The sequence below is a fragment of the Hyposmocoma kahamanoa genome, unplaced genomic scaffold, assembly GCF_003589595.1.
Source record: "Hyposmocoma kahamanoa isolate Upper Pololo Valley unplaced genomic scaffold, ASM358959v1 62, whole genome shotgun sequence".
Classification (NCBI taxonomy): domain Eukaryota; kingdom Metazoa; phylum Arthropoda; class Insecta; order Lepidoptera; family Cosmopterigidae; genus Hyposmocoma; species Hyposmocoma kahamanoa.
In genome coordinates, this window is record NW_020653850.1 from 21,200,525 (window position 1) to 21,223,506 (window position 22,982).

General features: G+C 36.1%; 1 protein-coding gene across 2 annotated transcripts in view; it reads right to left on the minus strand.

The window, feature by feature from the left end:
• The window catches only part of LOC113229385 (axoneme-associated protein mst101(2)), a 222,026-nt gene extending 199,559 nt beyond the window's left edge, over positions 1–22,467 (minus strand). For both annotated transcript variants that reach the window (XM_026462956.1, XM_026462955.1), the window contains exons 1-2: positions 22,213–22,467; positions 2,415–2,913 (exon numbers count right to left, since the gene is read on the minus strand). In XM_026462956.1, coding sequence (XP_026318741.1) covers positions 2,415–2,798 — 384 coding nt within the window. In that variant the 5' untranslated portion in view covers positions 2,799–2,913; positions 22,213–22,467. The remainder of the gene's footprint in view (positions 1–2,414; positions 2,914–22,212) is intronic.
• Positions 22,468–22,982: the final 515 nt, after the last annotated feature.

A 22,982-nucleotide genomic window follows, 5' to 3' on the forward strand; every position in this document is an offset into this window, starting at 1 on the left:
CCATATAGGAAAACGGTGGAAACAAAATTTTAACCCTAAATTATGATGCCGATTTTTAGTCGGATTAGAAGGTTTTTTTCAGCCGTTTCTTACCTATCCGACCACGACTCCCAGGCACCATTTTGAACCACCACGACTCCCTCTGGGAGAACGATTATCTAAATGACTATATAAAACAGTCAGTGGTAATCGAACCATATAATTATAGATATAAGACCATTACTTCCGTCAATTATAGTATAACAGTTAGTATTATAAAGTACTTTTACTAAGTTATTACACTCTAGAGCCGCGGTGCTATTTAACGCTGGTGCAATTAAGGGAAGTCCATAATTAACGTACTTTTATGAAGCAAATAATGGAAGCAATATGTGCCTAATGATTACCGCGCCCCGCAGTTGGTATCCACACGTTTGAACCATCCACACGCATCATGATGTCATCTAAAAAATTGGTCAAGATCCTTTGCATATTATTCTATATGCAATGTTCCACGAGTTTACACCCACAAAGTGCCATGTATCAAGAAATTTTTACCTATTACAACGAAACGGCAAGTAAAGCTGAATTCGCGTACAACGTTGTTGAGAAGTTCTACAATGCATTCGAACAATTGTTTTTTACAATAATTTTTTGTAACTTAACATATTTTGAAAACAGGATTCTCAAATACATGGAAACGAAGGATTGTGGTTATCCCGTCTTGGTTATTAGTGGATGTGCATCGCCAGCCTCTACTAAAGTCAAGCCTAAAATTGATAAGCATGGAGCAACCACATACATTATTACATCTGAAGAACTTTCCTCAGAAGTCGATGACGACGTCATCGGAGTTCTGATTAGAACCAGAGTCTTTAAACCAAGAAGCCCTCTTATATTCGTCGTAAACCTCCCAGTCAACGTGGACAGCTACTTTTACTACGACATGAAAAGACACTTCCAACTGCTTTGGAGTAGAAGTGTCACCCATTCTATATTGATTGTGTGGGACGAAAAATTAAGAATGTATACATACAATCCATTCCTTAAGGAAGTTAAAGATATCACTGATGTAAAGAACGTTGAGAGTTACCTGAGTCGACAATATTACAATCTCAACGGCCATCAGTTGCGTTTAAGCGTATTCAGACAAATATATTTATCAAATAAAACGGGGCCAGTAAAATGTGACTCGATATTAGCCAAAGCAATTATATCTTCTTTAAACGCATCTTGTTTACCACTGATGCCCAGAGATGGAATCACCGTTGGAGAGCTATTGGATAACGGAACAGCAACCGGGGTCACAGGCGATCTCATAGACGGATACACCGATCTAGAGCTAAATTCAAGAATACTTAGACCATCATACCATGGATATATTGACACGACATATCCCCTAACCAATAACGAGATGTGTTTCTTGGTTAAAAAAGCTGAAAAACAATCAACTTTTACATCAGTCCTGCATTTGATATCGTCAAATATCCTTGTGTTGATCTTGTCTAATGTAGTTATATTAATAACTATTGCCATTGTAGCTCGAAAGTTGGAAACGCATATTTTGGGTCAGAATCACCAGACCAGTGGATCGACGCTAATGGACTTGGTAAAATGCTTTCTGAAACAGACAGCAGATATAAAATTTTTAGGACCAGTATTCAGATTTTTAATATTTATGATTATTAGTTACTCCCTGGTTATTAACAGCGTGATTGATGTAAGTTATCAACGCTTTATTTTTACCATAAGTTTTTTTAAATTTTTTATTATGCCGCTGCGTTTTTGTTTCAGGGCATCATCTACTCAGCTGTAACTTATCCCCGACAGAAATCAGATATTAATACTTTAAAACAGTTATATGAAACAAATTTAACGCTTGGTGTCCATAACAGACACATAAACATTTTTAAAAACAGCTTGACAGAATCTAGCAATAAACTAATATTGAAACGCACAGAAGTAATCAACGATAACAAAATCAAAGAAGTTTTAGAAAAGAGAAAATTTGAATATGCCTTATTGTTAAGAAAAACAGAAACGCATTACATAAGCAGAAATCCTTCAAATATGGCGCAAGGAAGGCCCATATTTCACAGAGTTTTACAATGTCCAATAACATGTTCAATCGTATACGGTTTGCGGTATGGTAGCCCATATCTTCCAAGGATAAATTACATATTACACCACTTAAACCAAGCTGGGATTTTGCAGTATTGGTCGAAAACTGACGATCTGAATGAAAACCGACATTTTGACGAACTAACACACAGTAGCAATAAGGACAGAAAGGCATTGGGAATGAATAACCTGAAAGAAGCTTTTTACTGTTGGTTGTTCGGATTACTTTTAAGTTGTCTTGCATTTTTCATCGAAATACTTTGGAGTAATTGTCAGACTAGATTGTCGATAGTTTAAAGAAGAAGTTTGATCACCTTGAGTTTTTCTTGAAGACCCTTGTTTGCTGTTTTTAAAGACTGAATCTCTGTTGTTAGTTTTTTTAGTTCTATTAGTTTATGGTTTCCATACGCTTGTTCCTCTTTTTCTGGTTTCATACAACGTAATTGTTTTTCTAAGAACTCTTCTTGTTTCTTGTGTTCAGTCTTGAGGTTGCGTAATGTGGATTCCTGCTGGGCCTTTAGCGCTCGGATCTCGCTCCGCTCGACATCGAGCGATTTCCTCAAGGTCGCATTTTCAAGTCTTAACCTTTCGACGAGCATTTTCAACTTGTTCAAGAATGCCTCGTCCACGGTTCGCTTGTGCTCTTCTGGAGCTGCGGCGGTGATAGTGCTGGAGGTCGAAGTGTCGGTGGACGCCATGTTTGACGTCACCGATGTCGTAGTTCGGGAGTGTCCCGGTCGTCCGCGGTCTTTGGTCTCGTACTGTGTACGATTCGCCGTTTCGCGAAGTTTCGGCTTTGATGCGTTGCTAATTCTGAAATGAGAAAATAACCACGATTAATACCAAAGTATTTAACGTTTATTCATGTTTGAAAATATTTAGGGTAAAATATATATTTAGAGTAGTTTGTATTTGTGCAATTGGGCAATAACATAGGTCCAGTTCTGGTTGTAATGTAATGTTTATCACTAATATTGAACTGTTTCTTTTAACTACGTCTGGTGTGTACAAAAATAAAATTAAACCATATAACATCACGATTTGTTTACATTTCATTCGAATACTCATTTTGAACAGTACCAGTAGTTGCAACATCTAGAGTAAAATATGACTAGCATAATCCAGATTATCCTTTTCAAACCGTTAAACGAAATATAGATTATTTAAAGCTGGGATTATGTTTCCAAGTGAGTCATGGCATGTAGAAAATGAGATGTAGAAAAAGAGTTGAATCGTCAAAGACAATTCTTTATTAAACCAAACACCCATTTAATTCATGGTAATGATAAACAATTAAATATTTATCTATCACAAGGAGCTCTAGTCGTACTAAACTAAACGTGTACCAAAGATAGAACGGTGGTAACCCAGTGGGAGTAGACGCTTTGCATCTACAGAGATTGGCACCACAAGGTGGCGTATTTAGATAATATGGTTTAAATTCATGCCTAAATTTCGTTTATATATTTTTAACCGATGTAAAGGTATGTAGAGGCAAAGATGGTAGTTAATGCTCACATTACCTCTTGGCGGCAGAAATAGGTAATGTGGCAGTACTTACCTGGACGAACTCTTTCACAAGGAGCTCTACTGCTACTAAACACATACTGACATGTTTAAGTTTTATTTTGAGTTGGACACATAGATTATTATGAAAACCGAACGTCTGCACATAATATCTCTGGCTAATTCCTAAAAATAAATCCGTAAAGTGATAGCAAATTCCATATTGCCGACTGCGAAAGCCGACGCCTCGTATAATTTTGTTGGCCCCAAATAGCTTCACAGTATAAATAAATTATGCAGTACATTAAGTTTGTGCATGCTATACATTAATTCCATTTGTGGAAATGCAATGATTGATTGATAGTTTTTAAACATGCTATGCATAGATAAATATTGCAAGTCGTTCACTCCACTCATTATATATTTTGTTATATCGAGTTCTTAGGTTTTCGCGATTGTTACACATAGGAAATGAAACTATTTTTCCGGATTTAAATCGCCTATATTTGTTTTTTCAAACAAACGGACTTTTCGGGCCCTTTACAGGTCCCATGTCATACAGTCAACCGTGACCATGGGACTTGTAAAGGGCCCGAAACCTCGGTTTGTTTGATAAAACAAATATACGCGATTTAAATCCGGAAAAATAGTTTCATTTCCTATATATTTTGTTAACAAGACATGTGTCTGATGGTAAGCGACACACGTGTGCAATTGCAGTGCCACTCAGAGCTTTAAATCACAAAGATCTGAGGGGTACTGCCACTACGCCTCAGATCTGTGGCATAAGGTGATAAATCCCAAGAGCTCACATCACTGCTTGTCAATATCACCACGGGTAGTGCTGCCTACAAAGGCAGCGTATCTGGAATTATCCTTAAATACTTTGGAGATGATATGTAAACTCAACTTCACCCGTGGTAAATAAAAAAATAAAATATATACAAAAATGAACCTTACAAAGTATTTGTTTCATCTTTTGTTATAATAAGTGTTAACATCAGTTATTTACAGTAGAATTAAACACCTATCACCCTCGCAAGATTGCCATTTTACAGATAATAGTTATCAATTGACAGGTGACATATATATAGATTTAAAGAAAATTGGCAGCGGTAATGGAAAACATAAATAGAGCACACAATTCTCTTTTAAAAACAGTTGAAATTAGTTAACGTGTTCGATTTATTGGAACTTACCCTGACCCTGCCTGAAATATCATTCAATAATTTCAATATTCTAAAACAGGGGCTTTTTATGATATCTCAAAAAAATATTTTGTCACTTAGCCCCATTGTAGTTACCGGACGGCAGTCTTGCGATTTGTGTGAATATAGATTGTGTTCATCTTTCCACAAGAAATAGTTTTTTGAGATTGTATTAATAAATTTTAATATTGTGTTTCAAATAAGAAAATATGATTTGATAATATTCTGTTTGTACATGCACATATTTTAAAAACAATAAAAAATGCTAGATGCATAAATTTCGACTTATTGTAACTTACCCTAACGATGCGTAGCTGAAATATCATTAAACAATTACAATATTCTGTAAGCGGGGTTATGGTTCTTGTGATATTTCAAAAAAATATCTTGTCATTTAGCCGCGCTTTTAGTTATCGGACGGCAGATATGCGTCCCTATAAGTCGTTTATTACAGTTCGTCTGTTTAATTGTAATTAAACCTTATTTTATAATTTTATCAAATTAAATATATATACACGTTCTTATTTTGTCACATTGACTTACAAATAAATGCACGACGGGTCTAATACAAAAACCACGAAAAAAATGTCCCAAGTCAACCTATTTAAACGTAGTGACATGTAAAGGAATATGAAAAAGCTAAAACGTTGAATTTAAATTGTAATGTCATCGCAGTACTGTCTAATTTTGCTTGCTTCGCTGTCAGTCGAACAAACGAAGACTAAAGCGTGAATGACTCTCTGTATACGATTTTAACGCCCCATAAGTTCGGACACTTTTTAGCGCGGACCCAACGTCCATATAATTGTAAGTCAATGTTTTGTCATATTAATTTCAATTCAATCTTTTTTTTTCTATTTTTTTCACCACTTGTTATCACTTTGTAGCACTTTTAGTGGGACGACATTAAGGTGAGTGGATGACGGATTCCGTAATAGCATAGCGCACAGTCCATATTCCAATTTTAGTACTCAGGTAGTTTATTTATTTATTCATAAGCAGAATTAATTATTAATAAATCTTTGTATTGTATTATATGTCAAATCATATAATGTGTGTGTACAGGCTCTTTCTTTCTTTCAATTTAAATAGTATCAAGAATTTATTTCCCGAATTGATATAATTATCATAGTTTTTTCACTTGGTTAGGTTACTTAACCGGTAAGCCCGCAAAATCTTTCAACACGTAGTTTATTAGCAGCGTTTTATATTTGCCCATCGCTACGTAAATTGCGATAAAAATAGTGCACTGCAGTTCATTTACCCTCGGTGCTTTGGCTCGAATTTATTTCGCCACGATCGAGCTCGTGCGAGAAGCTAGGTACAGGCTTCAAAACTTCTTTTCATACGATGGACTTAGACGAAAACAATCGACTACTTTTATATTTCGGCCATTCTCACATTCGGTGTTCTCAACGTAATTGCCGTAGTCATTTCGGTGTTCTGTGCCTAATTACCGTAGCCACTGTTTTTTCTCGCTTAATATACCCAATAACATTGAAATATGAAAACTTTAAGCTAAACTATCAATTTGTCTGAATGGCATTAGAATAGACAAAGTAGTTTTCAAGTTATTAAGATACAAATATTTTATGGAAACGGTAATTAGATCGAATTACCGTAGCCATGGATACGGTAATTTGTAAGTTCAATAATTTTTAAGAAAACATAAAAACAAAAATTATAAAGAACAACAGCGTAGAAAACACTTATATTTTGATTTTCTACACTTTTTATAATGAATATATCCGATAGAAAATATTTTGTAATTCCTTTTTAACACTTTTATCGGCAGAAGTAATCAAAATGTAAATTATTACACTATTCTTATAACAACTGTGATTAATTATAAGACAGAATTGGAGTAAATTTTAATCATTACCACTACCCAATTATTTAAAAAAGACTATTTCAAATTTATTCAAAAAATTCTTGAATGGCACTTGTATCAATAGAAATAAATCAAATGTAGCAAAATATACAAATAATAATTCAGCTGTGTCAGAAATAGTCAGATTTTCTCAAAAATGTTTGATTAGCGTTTCCATAAAATATTTGTGTCTTGATAATTCGAAAACTACTTTGTTTATTCTAATGCCTTTTAAACATATTGATAGTTTAGCTTAAAGTTTTCATATCTCAATGTTATTAGGTATAATACGCGAAAAAAAAACAATGGCTACGGTAATTAGGCCGAGATCACCGAAATGGTTACGGTAAGTTGGCTGAGAACAGCGAATGTGAGAACGGCTGATTTAACCCAATTACAAATCCATGGTACGTGAAAAGGGCCTCCCCGCACGACGTACCTTTCCTGTACGTGTGTATGGTGTACCCTGGGCATCAATCGGCGAGTACCTTACGCAAATCGGCAAAATCGTTCAACACGATGGCAAACATTCCAATGCACGTCATCGATACTATAAGAAGAAGATTACAAATCTGTAGCTCAGGTACCAGACTGATTCTTCATAATTCCTATTTGTAGGAAGATTATGGGATACGTAGTGACAAGAATTAAAAGTTGTATGAGAAATGTAGTTGATGTATGTGAAGCTAAAAAGTCGGGTCAGAATAGAATATTTGTATCCAAACACATATAACCCGAAGCGGATCATGACGAGTCCTCCTATAACCAACCACCACAGCTCTTTTTTTAACCGGTTGCAAAAGAAGGAAGTTCTCAATACGATTACTTTTTTTTGTGTGTATGTTACTCGATTTCTCCGGCATTTGAGAACCGATTTTGATGATTTTTCTTTGTTAGACTGAGGTTACCTCAGCATTGATCACATTTAAATTTGAAAAATATTACACTTCTAAGGGTGGCAAACTAGGGGATGAATCCGAATTTCGCACACTTTCCAGTAACCTATTCGTTGGCAAATAGATGTAATTCCACGAACTTTTGAGATGGGTTTTTTAACCGACTTCAAAAAAGGAGGAGGTTCTCAATTCGACTGTATGTTTTTTTTTTGTATGTAGATATGTTACGCAATAACTCCGGTATTTGTGAACCGATTTTCATGATTCTTTTTTTGTAGGAAAGGGGGTCCATAGTGGTCCCGTTTCATTTTGAAGGAAATCACCTCTAAGGGTGGCTGTTCACGCATGAAGATTCATTTTTATAAATAGCGCCTAACTTTAATTTAGGAGCAATTACTTTTAGCAATTATTTAGTTGAGTTTGCTATTTCTCCAATTCAAGGCGTTTTTCCCTCGATGTACTTTGAGTAGTGTCGTAGTGAGACCTATTTTTATTGTCTCCAGTATCAAATCCTGTATAGTGGCGAACTAGTGGATATTTCAATGAAACTTAGCAAATAGACGTAATTCCACGTACTTTTGAGGTCGGTTTTCTTAGTACTCTGTACTGAGATTATTTTATAAAAAAGTTATAATATTATTATGACACTAAGTGACGAGAGGAACAAGCCGTACACCTGATGGTATGCTACATGCCTATACATGACAATTGCAGTGCCACTGAAGGCTTTACATCGCAAAGATCTAATTGCTTGTCACCTTGAGACGTAAGTTGACAAGTCCCATATGCCTGTAATTTCAGCACCCTTGCCCTTCAAAACCGGAACGCAGTAACGGTCACGTTACTCCTTGGGGGCAGAAATAGGTAAGATCAGCAGGGATCTCTTACTGCTACTAATGACCAAAGGCCTCTACAAAAAATCCGATCATGATTCATTTCACAGGCAGCATAAAAACGGAAATGTGCAATAAAATAGAACACTTACTGACTACTCAAATATTGTGCGCTACGACTGTATTATGGGGAATAAACGAATAAAAATAGCGTGTAAACAGGGCACAGGACAGGGTCAGTCGACGCTAGTCTCATCATTAGCTAATGGGACCGATAGATGTTTGAAACGGTAATGACACGGTTACAATTTACGGTAATTTTGTTTTTTTACTTTCATAATTTTACTTCGTTATACTTATATTATTTCAAAAATCTAACGAATCTTAAACAACAAATCAAATTATTACTACTATAGATTCCGTATTTAATGCCCTATAATTGTTCGAAATTACAATAAATAATTATATGTAACTAGTTTTTCGGTTTTCGCGATTGTTACACATAGGAAATAAAACTATTTTTCAAACAAACCAACATTTCAGTCAATAGTGACCATGGGAACTGTAAAACGCCCGAAACGTTGGATTGCGTGAAAAAACAACTATACGATTTAAATCCGGAAAAATAGTTTCATTTCCTATAAATAATTATAACTTTATAAAAAAACTATTTCAAAAGTGGAATTACATCTATTGCCAAGTTTCATTGAAATCGGTTAACGGCAAGTGAGGGAAATCTAATAAGACGGATTTGCCACCCTTGGAGGTGGAATATTGTCTTCAAGTTTTAAAAAAACTACTACCGAGATGACCCCTTCCCAACAAAAAAGAATCATCGAAATCGGTACACAAATGCCAACAACACAACGTGTAACATACACACGAAAAATATACCGTCGAATTGAGAACCTCCTCTTTTTAAAGTCGGTTCTGGGCCTATCTACACAATGATTGCTGAAACTACCGTAATAAATTTAATAATTGTGTGATTGAGTCCATCAAGTGAGTTAGTTAGTTAGCCTATGCTAACTAATTTAAAGTCAATCAATGATTTCAAATGTAACAATAAAATAAGTAGATCGCACACTCGTTGCAATAAGGCCAAGACTACAAAATTTACAACTTTTAAGCAGAGACGTTTTAAAGATTCTACGAACGAAATTGGTCGATAGCTTTTTATGCTTAATTAGGAGAGTGGAGATGTGGCTTTATTACACCAAGTATGTGGCTCTAATATACCAGGAATGTGTGGCTTTGTTAAACCCATCGAGTATATAACCAGAAATAGAGACGAAATAAGGACCATATATTCCTGGTAACACATTAGCGATACAGCTCTTATAAATATCAACTCCCGTTTGCACTGAAACATAGACAGGCCAACTACTGACCTGTGCGTACGTCTCCGTGTATTCCAAAAATATTCTGTATTTGTTGTAATAAAGATAATATCTCTAACAATGCCGTGCTGTTCTATTCGGTGGTGTGGGAAAAACATCAAAACATCTAATTACAAAACAAATGGAATCACATTTCATCGGTAATTAAATATTAAATATGTAATTTTGCAATTTTCGTCCATTATAGCAAAGCTCAAGTTAACTGGTCGATTTGAAGTGAAACAGTTGACGACACCCGTCAATTGTTTCGAACTCGGGCTGGCCAATCGGAGCGCAGTTGTCACAGTAATGATATGGCAGAATAGTTTCAAACAAATTAAATGATATTACGTCTCTATTTCTGGTTATATACTCGATTATTAAACCAAACAGTAATGTGAATATTACGGCGTTCCGGTTTTAAAGGGTAACGCGCGCAGTAACACGTGGGACTTATGTCTCAGGGTAACGGGCGCAGTGACAGTGCCCCTCAGATCTTTGAGATGTAATGCTCTAAGTGGCACTGCAGTTGTTATGGACTGGCGTGTCGCTTACCATCAGGTGCACAACTTGGTCGTCCCGTCACTTAATAACATAAAAAAGTATGACTTTTGCTCTCTCTGCCTTTAATTTGCCTAAAATCCCTTCAACTAATAACCCAGTAAAAACTGGACAAGTTAACTAAATTTCATGATATTTGCAACATGTTTTTTACTAGCTAATAATCGCTATTAGGTACCAATGTCAAAAGTATCTATTCAAACCCGAAGCGGCATTAATAAGGATGTAACTAGACTACATAGCATTACAATACGGATTTAGACTCTGATATATCACCTAGGAACGTTCCGTATTGTAGTTATTCAGGTCGTCGGGATCAATTCAACCCAGTAATTGTTACAATTGCGGCCTCTGTCCGTGTTTCCTTATTAAATTGAGCTTAATTTGTCCATACGAGAACATTATATACTAAATTGCATTTTTGTCACAACCTTTTACTGCATATGCAACATTTACAACAATAAACAACAATTATTTCATACCTCTAGCTTTGAAGTGTAAGGGTGCTGGGAAAACTACAGGCACGTGGGACTTGTCATCTTTATATCACAGGGTAACGGGCACAGTGGCAGTGCCCTTCAAGTTTTTGCGAGTTACAGCTCTGACTGGCATGGCATTGCAAAATGTTAATGCGTAAGCGAGTTGCCTGTCACAAGGAACACGACATGTTCGCCTCGTCTCACTTGATATCATAAAAAGCTTCCTTACTCTTTTTTATGTTTCTAAGTATGATTTTTAAAACAGTTGTAATACAATTACAGTTTCAACAGAGATCAGTGAATGCCCTGGAATCAACCACCTGTGCAAAGTTTGTTTAATATTAACCACGATTATAACGCCTATCTGCGGATGTAGAGCCCCAAGTGTGAAATATGATGTACATTTATATTCAAATAAGACTTTACAATTACGAAAGTGTTTTCTTTTATCTTAATGAATGTTTGGGGGCGTAAGTTGGGCTACACTTAATGTAGTACAATCTGTTCTTTGGTGAAAATTGTGCCTTACTTAACATAGTGTTCAAATTGGCAGTTTGTAATATACAAGGCCTCCCATCAAGCGTCTTATCTGCTCGTTTGCCTCCTACTTTATATAAAAAATGTATGTTTATAAAAAAAACTACCCCTAAAGTATATCGTGAGAGACACTGGCTTTATTTCAGAATGTATTTTTTTACAAACGATATTAAAGCCTTTTGAAGAATATATATCGCATACTACACTACACGTGTTCTACTCAGTTTAGTTGATATAAAAAAAAATCATTGGTATTAGTACCTATTGAATACAACGGTTCTTCTGTAAAATTTCGAGGTGAGTTTGTGTTTTTTTTCCATTGTGAAAATTTTTAGGATTCGTGTAGGAGCTCTACTGCTATTTCAAATCGTCCCATGGATTTACACTCATTCGTAAAGTAGATTTTCCTGAAAAGAACGAGTGTACTATAATCTCAGTACCGAGTACTAAAAAAACCGAACTCAAAAGTCATTCATCCCTTAGTTTACCACCCTTAGACGTGGAATGTTTTTTTCAAAATTAAATAGGACCACTGAGGTACCCTCTTTCCAACAAAAAAAGAATCATAAAAATCGGTTCACAAAACAAACGCCCAAGTAATCTCATACCACACATACAAAAAAAAATACAATCGTATTGAAAACCTCCTCCTGTTTTCAAGTCGGTTAAAAACCGACTCTTATGCATCGCTAGGTAAAACCTTAGTGGTATAACCACGAAGCGATGAGCAAACACTACAAGCTCTAAATTTAAATTAACTTACAATTCTAAAGTAAGGATATGTTCACACTTAATAGTACAGATAGATATTATACTACAAACCAAGATAGTGTTTCTTTAGAACCCTCAATGTCATTTAGTAATATGTCTGGCCTGGCAGATCGTACAAAATTTCTGATAGCATGTCGGACTACATTAGATATACGTCCATATACGTTGTTGTATCCCGACGATGTATATGTTGAATGAAGAAGATGTTTTTGCTACCAAGCAATAATGTGAGCATTACTGCTTTCGCGTCTTGTCTACTTATGTCTCAGGGTGACGGGCGCAGTGGAAATGCCCCTCAGATCTCTACGATTTAAATCTCTGAATTGCACTGCAACTGTTATGGACAGGCGAGTCGCTGTATCACCAGACGCGCTACTTGTTGGTCCCATCACTTGATATCGTAAAAAAAGTATTATTTGCTTACCTATGAAATAAAGACATTATGAACACGTCGTAGAAATCTATACAAATTGGCAAAATACCTAAACGTGATCAAAATAGGAATTAGGTACATTTCACTTGTTTACGCACATCTCGCTCAGATATCGTTTGTGTCACCCATATTTTCAGATTGACTCGGACAGTTTGAATCACGCGCTGAAATGGGTTAAATACGTACACGTATGTATTATACGTATAAAATTTCTATTTGTAATCTATGTATCATGCGTAAGGTACATGTGCTAGCCTCTCAATTTGTCCTATTGATAATATTCATAATTTACTATTTACATAAATAGTGTAATAACATGTTGGTTTAAAAATTCATTCAAAAAGTAATTATCGAAACATCATAATCTCTTAGTACGGTGAGTGCTCTGAAGAGTTATTCAACCTTATCCCTTCCTCTCCTTTCCATCAGCGGACCACCCGTGCCGGACTGCGTTGCCACAGTTGGACGGTCAGTTCAATACCGTCCCGCACTAAAAAGTTTGGCAATTCGTTTTTATGCCGAACCATCAAATTGTGGAACCAACTCCCGGCGCATGTATTCCCTCCCCTCTATAACATCGGGTCCTTCAAACGTAGTGTGAAGAAGCATTTGGCCAGACCGGCAAAATGATAGTGACGGAGTGAAGATATTTGTGTTTTCCATCCGTTACTCTCATCTCTGGACTGTATTCGCACTTTCCATCAGGCGCGGTGCAGTCATTTTGCCGAGTCACAATAAAAAAAATAAAAAATAAAAAAAGCAGTAGAGCTCCTGGTGAACGACTTCGTCCAGGGAATTACTGCCATCTTACCTATTTCTGCCGCCAAGCACTAATGTCAGCATTACTGTATTCCGGTTTTATCGGGTAAGGGTGCTGGTGCAATTACAGGCACATAAGACATGTCAATTTATGTCTCAGGGTGACAAACGCAGTGGTAATGCCCCTCAAATCTTTGCGATTTAAAGCTCTGAGGACACTGCAACTGTTATGGACAGGCGTGTAGCTTACCATCAGGCGCACGACTTGTTCGTCCCGTCACTTGATATTATAAAAAAAAATCATAAACTGCATCCGTGGCCGAACGGTTACTATGTTGCTGAGCTGCCACGCTGAGGTCGTGGGATCGATTACCGGGTCGGGAGACATACTATTTGTATGGCCTACATTTATTTCTCTCGTGAGTTTGGGGTAATTTGTGGTTGTCTATGTATGTGTGTGCAGTATCTAGTGCAGGGCTGTGTGTGCGCAATTTATTATTTCTATTTATCATTAAACCCATTTATAAGTGGTACTGCTGGGTACAGGTCTCTTCTCGGGTCCGCCACTCGGGCCCAATGAAGGTTGGGGACTTTCAAGGGTTGAGAACCTTCTTGGACGTGGAGATTTCATCGCAATGTTTTCCTTGACCGCGAGGCTCATAGTAATTGAAATTATATTAAATTTCGCTCATAAATTCCAACAAACTCAAGAGGTGCGATTTGAACCCGGATTTGAACTCGCACAGTCTTTGCTTAAGAGGCAGTAGGTCAAGCCAGTGGACTACCACAGCTTCTCGAACGGATTATAGAAAAAGTCACAGTATATTTATTTATCTAAACTCCAATTGATACACGTGGAATGATAATACCTCTCTATGAAAACCCGTAATGATTAAAAATAAAAAGCAACATATGAAAACATAATCATTTTTAAACAACTTTTTTACAATAATAATAATAATATTTCTTTATTTCAGGAATGTAGTTCCATATTTACACAATAAAACAATAATAAAATCAGTAATAAAATTAAAACATAGAAAAAATCAATCTAAAACCAAAAATAAGACATAAAATCTAAATAATAAAATAAAGCTAACAAAATTTGTAATTATTGTTAAAATTATCAAAATACAAAATTAAAAATGTTAAACTGAAATTACTAAAATTTAGAAAAATAAAAATATAAAAATAAATAAGATTGTGTAAACAAATAATAATTACATAAACATGCACTTATTACCTAATTCGCAATCTGGTGCACGTCTCGCCAGCCTTAAAAAAAATTACTTCTGTAGTCCGTGCCAACAACCGCCACAAGTTCGTTATCTGAATCACGTACCCTCTGCCAGAAATTGGCGATCCTACATATAAACAAGGCGAAAAAATTATAAATACAGTACAACAAAATGCTATTAGACATCATAGCATACGTTGCTTTGATCCCAAAGTAAGTAACTAAACCACTTGTGTTATGGAAATCGGAAACAACGACGGTACCACAAATACCAGACGCGAGACAATGTACGAAAGTTAGTTTTTCTACATTGACCCGGAAGGAGATCGGATGTCGTCATAAATACGTCATGGGTCTAAGAGCTTATTTTACTGAGATTATTTTATTTTTAAAAGGCAAGTGTTTAAATATCGTGCATAGAATTTCTCCGTATCTACCTCACACGCTTCAAAGTCTACGCAACCATTGCTCCTGGCCAGCTGCCTCCGTGGCCGAACGGATACCACACTGGACTGCCAAGCAGAGGTATTGGGTCCGATTCCCGGGCCGGGAGAACTATTTGTAATCCTATAGACCCTACATCTATTTCTCTCGTGAGTTTGGGTGTAATTTGCGGTTGTGGGTGTGTGTATGTCCATGGCACCCGCAACACAGGGTTTCCCTAGTACGGGGCTATTAAAAAAACACAAACAGTCACAAACTTTTCTTCATATTGACGGGTTTTGCATCTTAAAATCAAAGGACGTTAGTTAAATTTCACCCCGTTATGTACAGCATTAAAATAATTCCTATTCTCCCGCAATAAAATTACGGGCTAGTTTACAACAATCGTTGCAAGTCCGACGACCCCTTGTTACCTGGCAACGACGTACAGCAAACATAAATATTAGGGTTTTCCTTCGTACTTGGATATTGGTTCATCGAACTTTGTTCTAAATCTTTTTGTTTACACTTCCTTACACGGTTTCGTAAGTATGGGAAGTAACAAATTAGGATAGTATGCTGCAGGTATCTGATCATAAACGTGTAAATAAATACAATAATAAACAACACCAATTACTTGGGCGTCAAGTCTGCTCGTTTTAAACCACCTGAGTTGTGTGAATGACAGGTATTTGTACGTTTTGTATTCTGCTAAAAGTTAAGAGTAAGTAGCTCGTCCTTCGAACTACTGTTCAACTGCAGATGTGGAAAAAAGGAGGAGGTTCTCAACAGAACTGTACGTTTTTTTCTTTTTTCATGTATGTTATGCGATAACTTTGTGAACCGATTTTGATGATTCTTTTTTGATGGAAAGAGGGTGCCTCAGAAGTGGTTCCATTTAAATTTGAAGAAAATGTTCCGCGTCTGAGGGTGGCAAACTAGGGAATGAATGACTTTTGAGGTCGTTCTTAGAAGACTAATTTGTTGCTTAAACGAAATAAAAACTAAGATATGCGTGTATTAATAATTACAACAAAGTAATGGAGTAATTTCACAAATGATAAAATTAATATCCACCCGATATTGAACAAAAATCAGCATTTTTGTTTACGTAACAAATTTAAACTACTTGACCAAAAAATATAAAACAACTAGATTGCTTTCAAAGTAGTTTTAGTTCATTTTGTATGGTCTAACGTGACAAGTCTGTAGCCCTTAGATAAATTTTCCTGAATAGACTTAAAATATCCAATCATAGATTTCGATCTAAAATGTTAATTACAGCCTAAAGTATAATAATGATAATGTACCTGACAACTACATCGATTACCTAATCTCAGGACCACAGAGGCCCGAAATACGAAGTTAACCTAGACTTCAGTTTCGATTGGGACTAGAACTAAGACCCTGTGCACAAGGCGTATTTTATACGTGCTGACGACGCACGTTACACGAAGTCGCGTTTAACGTGCCGTAGAGGCTGAAAAAGTGGATTGTTGCATTTGTATCGATATAAACGCGCATAAAACGCGATACAGACGCACGCGAGAACTGCGTTCGAAGCTTGTCTTTATCGAACATCGCGTTGCAAGCCAGAAGCTTATATACTCCACTGGAGTTTACACTTACAATTTCATATTGAAAACAACTTTCGTTGTGATATTTTATCCTTTTCACACTTCGTATCTACTGCGCTAGAAAAATAAAAACTCCCAAAACCGAATAGTAATCATTTAGTACAGTTTGATACTTAGCGATTTCTTTTAAATGTATTTTATAAAGATAGCTTAGATAGATGCTTCATTTCAAAAACTTATTGAAATTAACAAACAAAACTAAAATTAAAACTATCTCTTTACAAAATGCGCGATACATACGCGCGACTACAGAGCATCTGCGGCGTGTGTACGCGCAGATGACGCGCGTTTACGGCGCCACTGAATTTGTAGACGTGTGCAAAGGTTTACTTGCCGCAACTACATCGCGTTAGCGCGCGTTGTCTGCGCGTCGAGTCGTCGGCGCGTATAAAATACGCTGTTTCCAACGGACCGTTTGACTGTTTCCAACGGGCCGTTTGACTGTTTCCAACGGGCCGTTTAACTGTTTCCAACGGGCCGTTTGACTGTTTCCAACGGGCCGATTGACTATTCCCAACGGGTCCGTGTTTTGGTTGGCGGACTTCGAGAGTAGTCCTGTAGGTCAACCATAGTGAAAAAACGGACCTAACTGATTTCGAGTGTCGAGAGTAGGGACCCTGACTAGAGAAATTCCTGTGTTATTAGTACCAGAGCAATGGGAATCGCACCCGGGACCTCCTCATCCAGTGCCCATAGTACTAACGGTCAAATCTATTTGTATTATGCACTTCCTCATAATTCATAAAATAAACAAACAAAAAAGTATGCCAGAATTCAAATTTTGAAATAAAACGCAGAAGCGTTGGTGGAAGGTCGGCCTTGAAACGCTCTACTAAATGATATATGGCGAACTGCCAACTGCTTTATGAAGAGTACACAAACATATTATATTGTTCTCATAAAAATTATGAGTTCTAATAGGTGTGTTCACTGTTTTAATGTTTACCTATGCTAATAAACTAAATGATGTTTTCAGTTTACCTACTTTTAACCGCCTTCAAAAAAAAGGAAGAGGTTCTCAATTTGAATATATTTTTTTGTGTTTGTTACGCGATACTCCGACATTTGTGAACTGATTTCGATGATTTTTGTTGAAAAGGGGGTGCCTTAAAAGTGGTCCCATTCAAATTTGAAGAACATATTTCACCTCTGAGGGGATGAATGCAGTTCACTGGATTGCACCCACTCTCCGTTAGCCGTTAGATTTCATTAAAACTTGGCAATGCAAAGATGTAAACCACAAACTTTTGAGATCCGCTTTTTTTGTAAAAAGTTATAGTTATAGTTGTTTTATTTTATGATATCGTCACTAAATCTTTACTTTTTGACAATATCGTAAATAATTAATATTGTAGCATATTTGTAAGAAATTTGATTAAAAGAAACATGTGGCATTTGGCAATATTCTTTGCCTGGCATAGGCATTTCATCGCTTAAGAGCCCTTCAGCTTAATGGCTCTGATTGATTCTGCATAACAGTAAAAGTATTACTTTGGAAAAAATACAATATAGTGTAATTGAGGATATACACTGATTAGTAAACGGTGTGTAAACACGATTTCTAAAAATTTTTACGATAAAAAAACAAACTTATCTCGAAATTTGACAAGAAAACCGCTGCATTCAATAGGTACTTTATATATACCAATGATTTTTTTTTTGTACGAACACGTACTTATACGATATACATTTTCCAAATGACTTTAATGCCGTTTCTAAAAAAAATCATTTCTAAAATAAAACCTGTGTTTCCGCCGCTCGACCCAAGCAAGATGAACCGTATTAGTACGGGAAAAAATTAATTCGAGCTGAGGTAGTATGGACCCTTAACAAAAAACAACTTTCAAGTATTTTCAAGTAATTTTAAAAGAAGTAAATGGACTGCATATACTATTGTACAGAAAACTTTTATTTTCAGTGATCTACTACGGATAACAAATTATTATGTGTGTGTTGATTATATAGCACCTTTGGCATGTAAGGGCTACAAGCATTGTTGTACTCGATGGCTACAAGGGATCAAATGTCAAAAATCACATCCCCATTCACACGCATGCAGGGTGTGCTAGAGCAGTTTTTTTTTTGCTTCAGACAACCTTCTCACTTGACGGAAAGTGACGATTAGGTAGAGATGGGAAAAACTACTTATAAATTTGAAACGTTAAAATATTGTGCTTATTCAAAAAAGTGTGCCCATTAAAGAACTTTTCACTTAAACGCTTATAAAATCGTTTAGAAAAATATAGATTTTATGTTAAAAAAGCTTGCAACATTCTATTCACAATTTCACAGCGAAAAGCGAGAGTAGGTCACTAAAAGTTTTCAGATAAGTTACTTTATGTGTAAAACACAAGTTTTAGTTTTATTTATAACTTAACGTTATAACACTTGACACTTAGGCAAGTTGTAAAAAATGAAATAGTTAAATATTGAACGCTTACACCTTAAAATTATAAACGTGCTTGAGTGCTTATATTAAAATACAAACTTTTTAAACTGCTTTCGTTCAAACGTCCACCTCTACTGACATGCACACCTAAATATTACCTATTTATTCTCACCTTGAAAAGACCCAAGTTATACCGTTCAGGAAACACGTCTGCAGGCAGGGAATCCACTCCGTAGCCATTCGCCATATAAATGTGGAAGCAGTGATTGCATCAACACTGCACTAAGTATCACGTTTCGATTCTACTTTCTGTTTAACATCAGGGCCCCAAGACTGCTAATTTTAAATCATCACAGTTGTGCGTCGATAGAGTGCATATACTGAGTGTTAATTTCAAGATTTTGTACGGTTTTGGTATTCTGCTGAAAGCTAATAGTAGTGGCTTGTCGGTGGCTACCCATGAGTTGCTAGGGGTGGATGACTCATATTTCGACTCCATTTCGATTTATAATCTAAGGAACGTTCTAAAATAAAAGTCGCCAATTTGCGACTCGAGCGGTGTTGCCGTTTCTCGTTTTTTTTTCACGATTTTACAAACATCCAATGTTACATTTACTTAAGTAGTTATTTATTCATTTATAGAGAAACCAATAGCTTCGTAACAATTAAAAATAAAAACCGTAACAAAAATCCAAGCCAAGGGGAATAACTATTGCCAACCACTACACCAAATGTGTACATAGGGAATACCCCGTACCATTAGTACCTACCAGAGCTATGATATTAATACGCTTATTACACTGGCCGATTTTGAAGGAACCCTAACTCAGTTTAATAAAAGTTAGAAAGTTAGGGTCCCTAAGTTGGACGACTTATATGTATGTAGGTTAATAAGAGCGACGCCCTAACCAAGGTCCACGCCTAACCTTAATAGTGTAATAAAATAAGCATTTAGCTCTGAGGCACTGTCCAGAACAGCAATTTTGAAAAGTTCGTTCCAAAAGTTGGCCCCACAGGGAATCAAATCCGGAATCTCTTATTAAGCACCAACAGTTAGGCCAATGAGATCGTCAAATTATGAAAGTCTTAGATAAGATAAAGGAATAAGTTTGTAGAAGGAATCCCAGGAGATAACGTACAGGGGCAAAATAAGTAAGACTCTACACACATAAGAGTAGTAAGTGCTCTAGAAAATAAAGAAGAAAATGTTTAAGGAACTAAGATATTCATTGAATATAATTTAAAAATTAACATTCGTAAAATTGTATTCCTAAAACAACTTATCAAAACTTTCCAATGAACGCATTGCAAAAACTGATTTAATTCGATCAACTTATGAACACCTTCTACTTCGTTTAAAATTGTTATCATTAAAAACGACACAATGTCAAACAAAAGCTACCGAGATTTTGTGATGAGAAACAAATTTAAATTCAACTGCAAAGTAAAATGTTTATGGATATTGAGTAAAGCCAATTTTCAATGCAAAAAAAAATTGGTACTACTTATTTTAGCATCAATAATGGTTCGAATCCCGTTTTTAAATTGTAGATATCATATTATAATGCCCTAAACTATGACTGGGAGCATCGCAACGAGCACTTCTTGTACACGAAAATTATCGATTTGAAAATACAATACCGGGGATTTTTTTTTAATCAAGTTCCCCTCATTGCTTAAGAAATGGAAGGGTCGTTACCCTGCAGGCACTTGATGATATATTAAGAAAGTCACGCAATCAGTTTATTTATAATTTAGTTTGGTTAGATCGAAAAGTAAATACACAGAGGTAGGAGGTTACATTACTTGGAAGGTATTAATTATGAATCTGGATGACTATACGGGGAGATGAAGATTGTATAAATGATGATAGATGTATGAAGGCAATTTTGTAGCTGTGTGAAAGAGTTCGTCCAGGAAAATACTGCCGCCATACCTATTTCTGCCGCTAAGTAGTAATGTCAGTATTACTACGTTCCGGTTTTGCAAGATAAGGGTGAAAGTGAAATTACAGACATACAAGACTTCAACTTATGTCCCAGGTTGACGGGCCTAGTGGCAGTGCCACAGATCTTTGTGATTTAAAGCGAGGAGTGGCACTGTAAATGTTATGGTTGAGCATGTCGCTTACCATCAGGCGCAGGACTTGTTCATCACGTCACTTGGTTAAAAAAAAGTTAGAACTGCAAAGTCAAATTAAATACAAATGAAATGTGTTTATTATTGGTTTTAGGTCAATAAAAGCAAAAAAGGAAATCAGCTTTTGGTTGTTGTTATTTTTATTGTTTATTAGTAATTAATTATTTATTATTTCACATGTTTTCAACGATTTTCGGAAATATTTAAATCTTTTTAGGGATACCACGGCCGGAGCGAACAAGGGTTCGTCCACGGGAACGACCAAGACTTCGAAGAGCTTCATCACCGGTATCCTCACCCTCTGTGACACCGTCACTACTTCTATCCGTTTTACCTGCATCGTCACTATCATGAGTGCCTGCATCACTTTCATTACCACTCATAAAAAAGGACAAAATGATGGAGGATAGAGATGAATGAAATTCGAAAACATACTGCAGAGACCTTAGATAATGGGATAATTGCAGTCACGTGATAATGAGATTGAAAAACCAATCTTGGTTGCTTATATATTTGCACATAATTCGAGCCACTTTGCATTTTCAGTATTAAATGTCAATAAGCTGTTTATGCTTATGACATTTAAGTTTGATTGATCAAGAACTCCTATACAATTTTGGTATACTAAACGTCATTTCCTTTAATAACTAAACCCGTGTAAAAACCGGGGAAATCTTCATTGGTAACAATATTTTTGTATTTATTTTAGACCTATAAAAATAATCATGCGATGTGGCTTTAATTGTGTACCTGGGAGTGCTATAAACGTTTTGATAATTTTTTTTTGACAAATTATGCCAGAGGAGACCGTATTTATTCTCAATTTGCGTAAATTTGTAATATAGAGTCACGTACTACTAATCACTATAGCGTTTAATTTACGTACCAGAACATTACGGTTATAAAGTTTACAATCTATGTGTAGATCGATTGGAACCTCACAAAAAACACTTAATTTTTCTTTCTTTATTTTAAGTGATAATAAATTAAATAGGTAATTATTGTGGTCTGGGTCTACCTTGTCTATTAAATTTATAAAAAGAAAATTTGCATACCTTCAATTAATTGAGAATCCTCAATTGATCCATATAATCACACCAACTATAAAACATTTAGTTCCGAAACAATTTCAAATCCCGAACGCTGTACGACTCGCGTGTCGCTGTTCGAAAAAAAATTAAAAAATAAAGTTTCAAAATGGCGGAAGAACTGTCACATGAGTTATTTTGTTATTAGTCGATTTTTGAGATATGTATTATTTTTTTGTTTTGGTTAGTAATGGAACGACAGGCGGACCGCGCGGAGTGGACGGCGAGACTGAGTTTTCAGTGGGCGGTCCGCCCAGCGCAGTGACGCTGGCGAACGCGTCATGCAGTAGTGAACAAATTTATACGGAAAGTTTGCAAACAAGCTTTTAAGTAACTTTTCAACGTTCGTCCATATATACTGATACCGTTAAAATCAGATTTTGAAGTGATAATATATCGATAATTATCTAGCTAAATATACCTTCCTGTCCTGTCCTGTCATGTGTTTTAACTGCCTCCGTGGCCGAACGGTTACCATGCCGGACTGCCACGCAGAGGTCCCAGGTTCGATTCCCGGGCCGGGAGAAATATTTGTATGGCCTATAATTATTTCTCTCGTGAGTTTGGGTGTAATTTGTGGTTGTCTATGTGTGTATCCATGGCACCCGCGACACAGAGTTTCCCTAGGGCTATGTTGAGTGTGTGCGTTATTTTATTTATTTATTTATTCGTATCTGAGACGTATCCATATGTGTTAAATGTGAATATAAAAAAGTTACAAACCAAATCATTTTCCC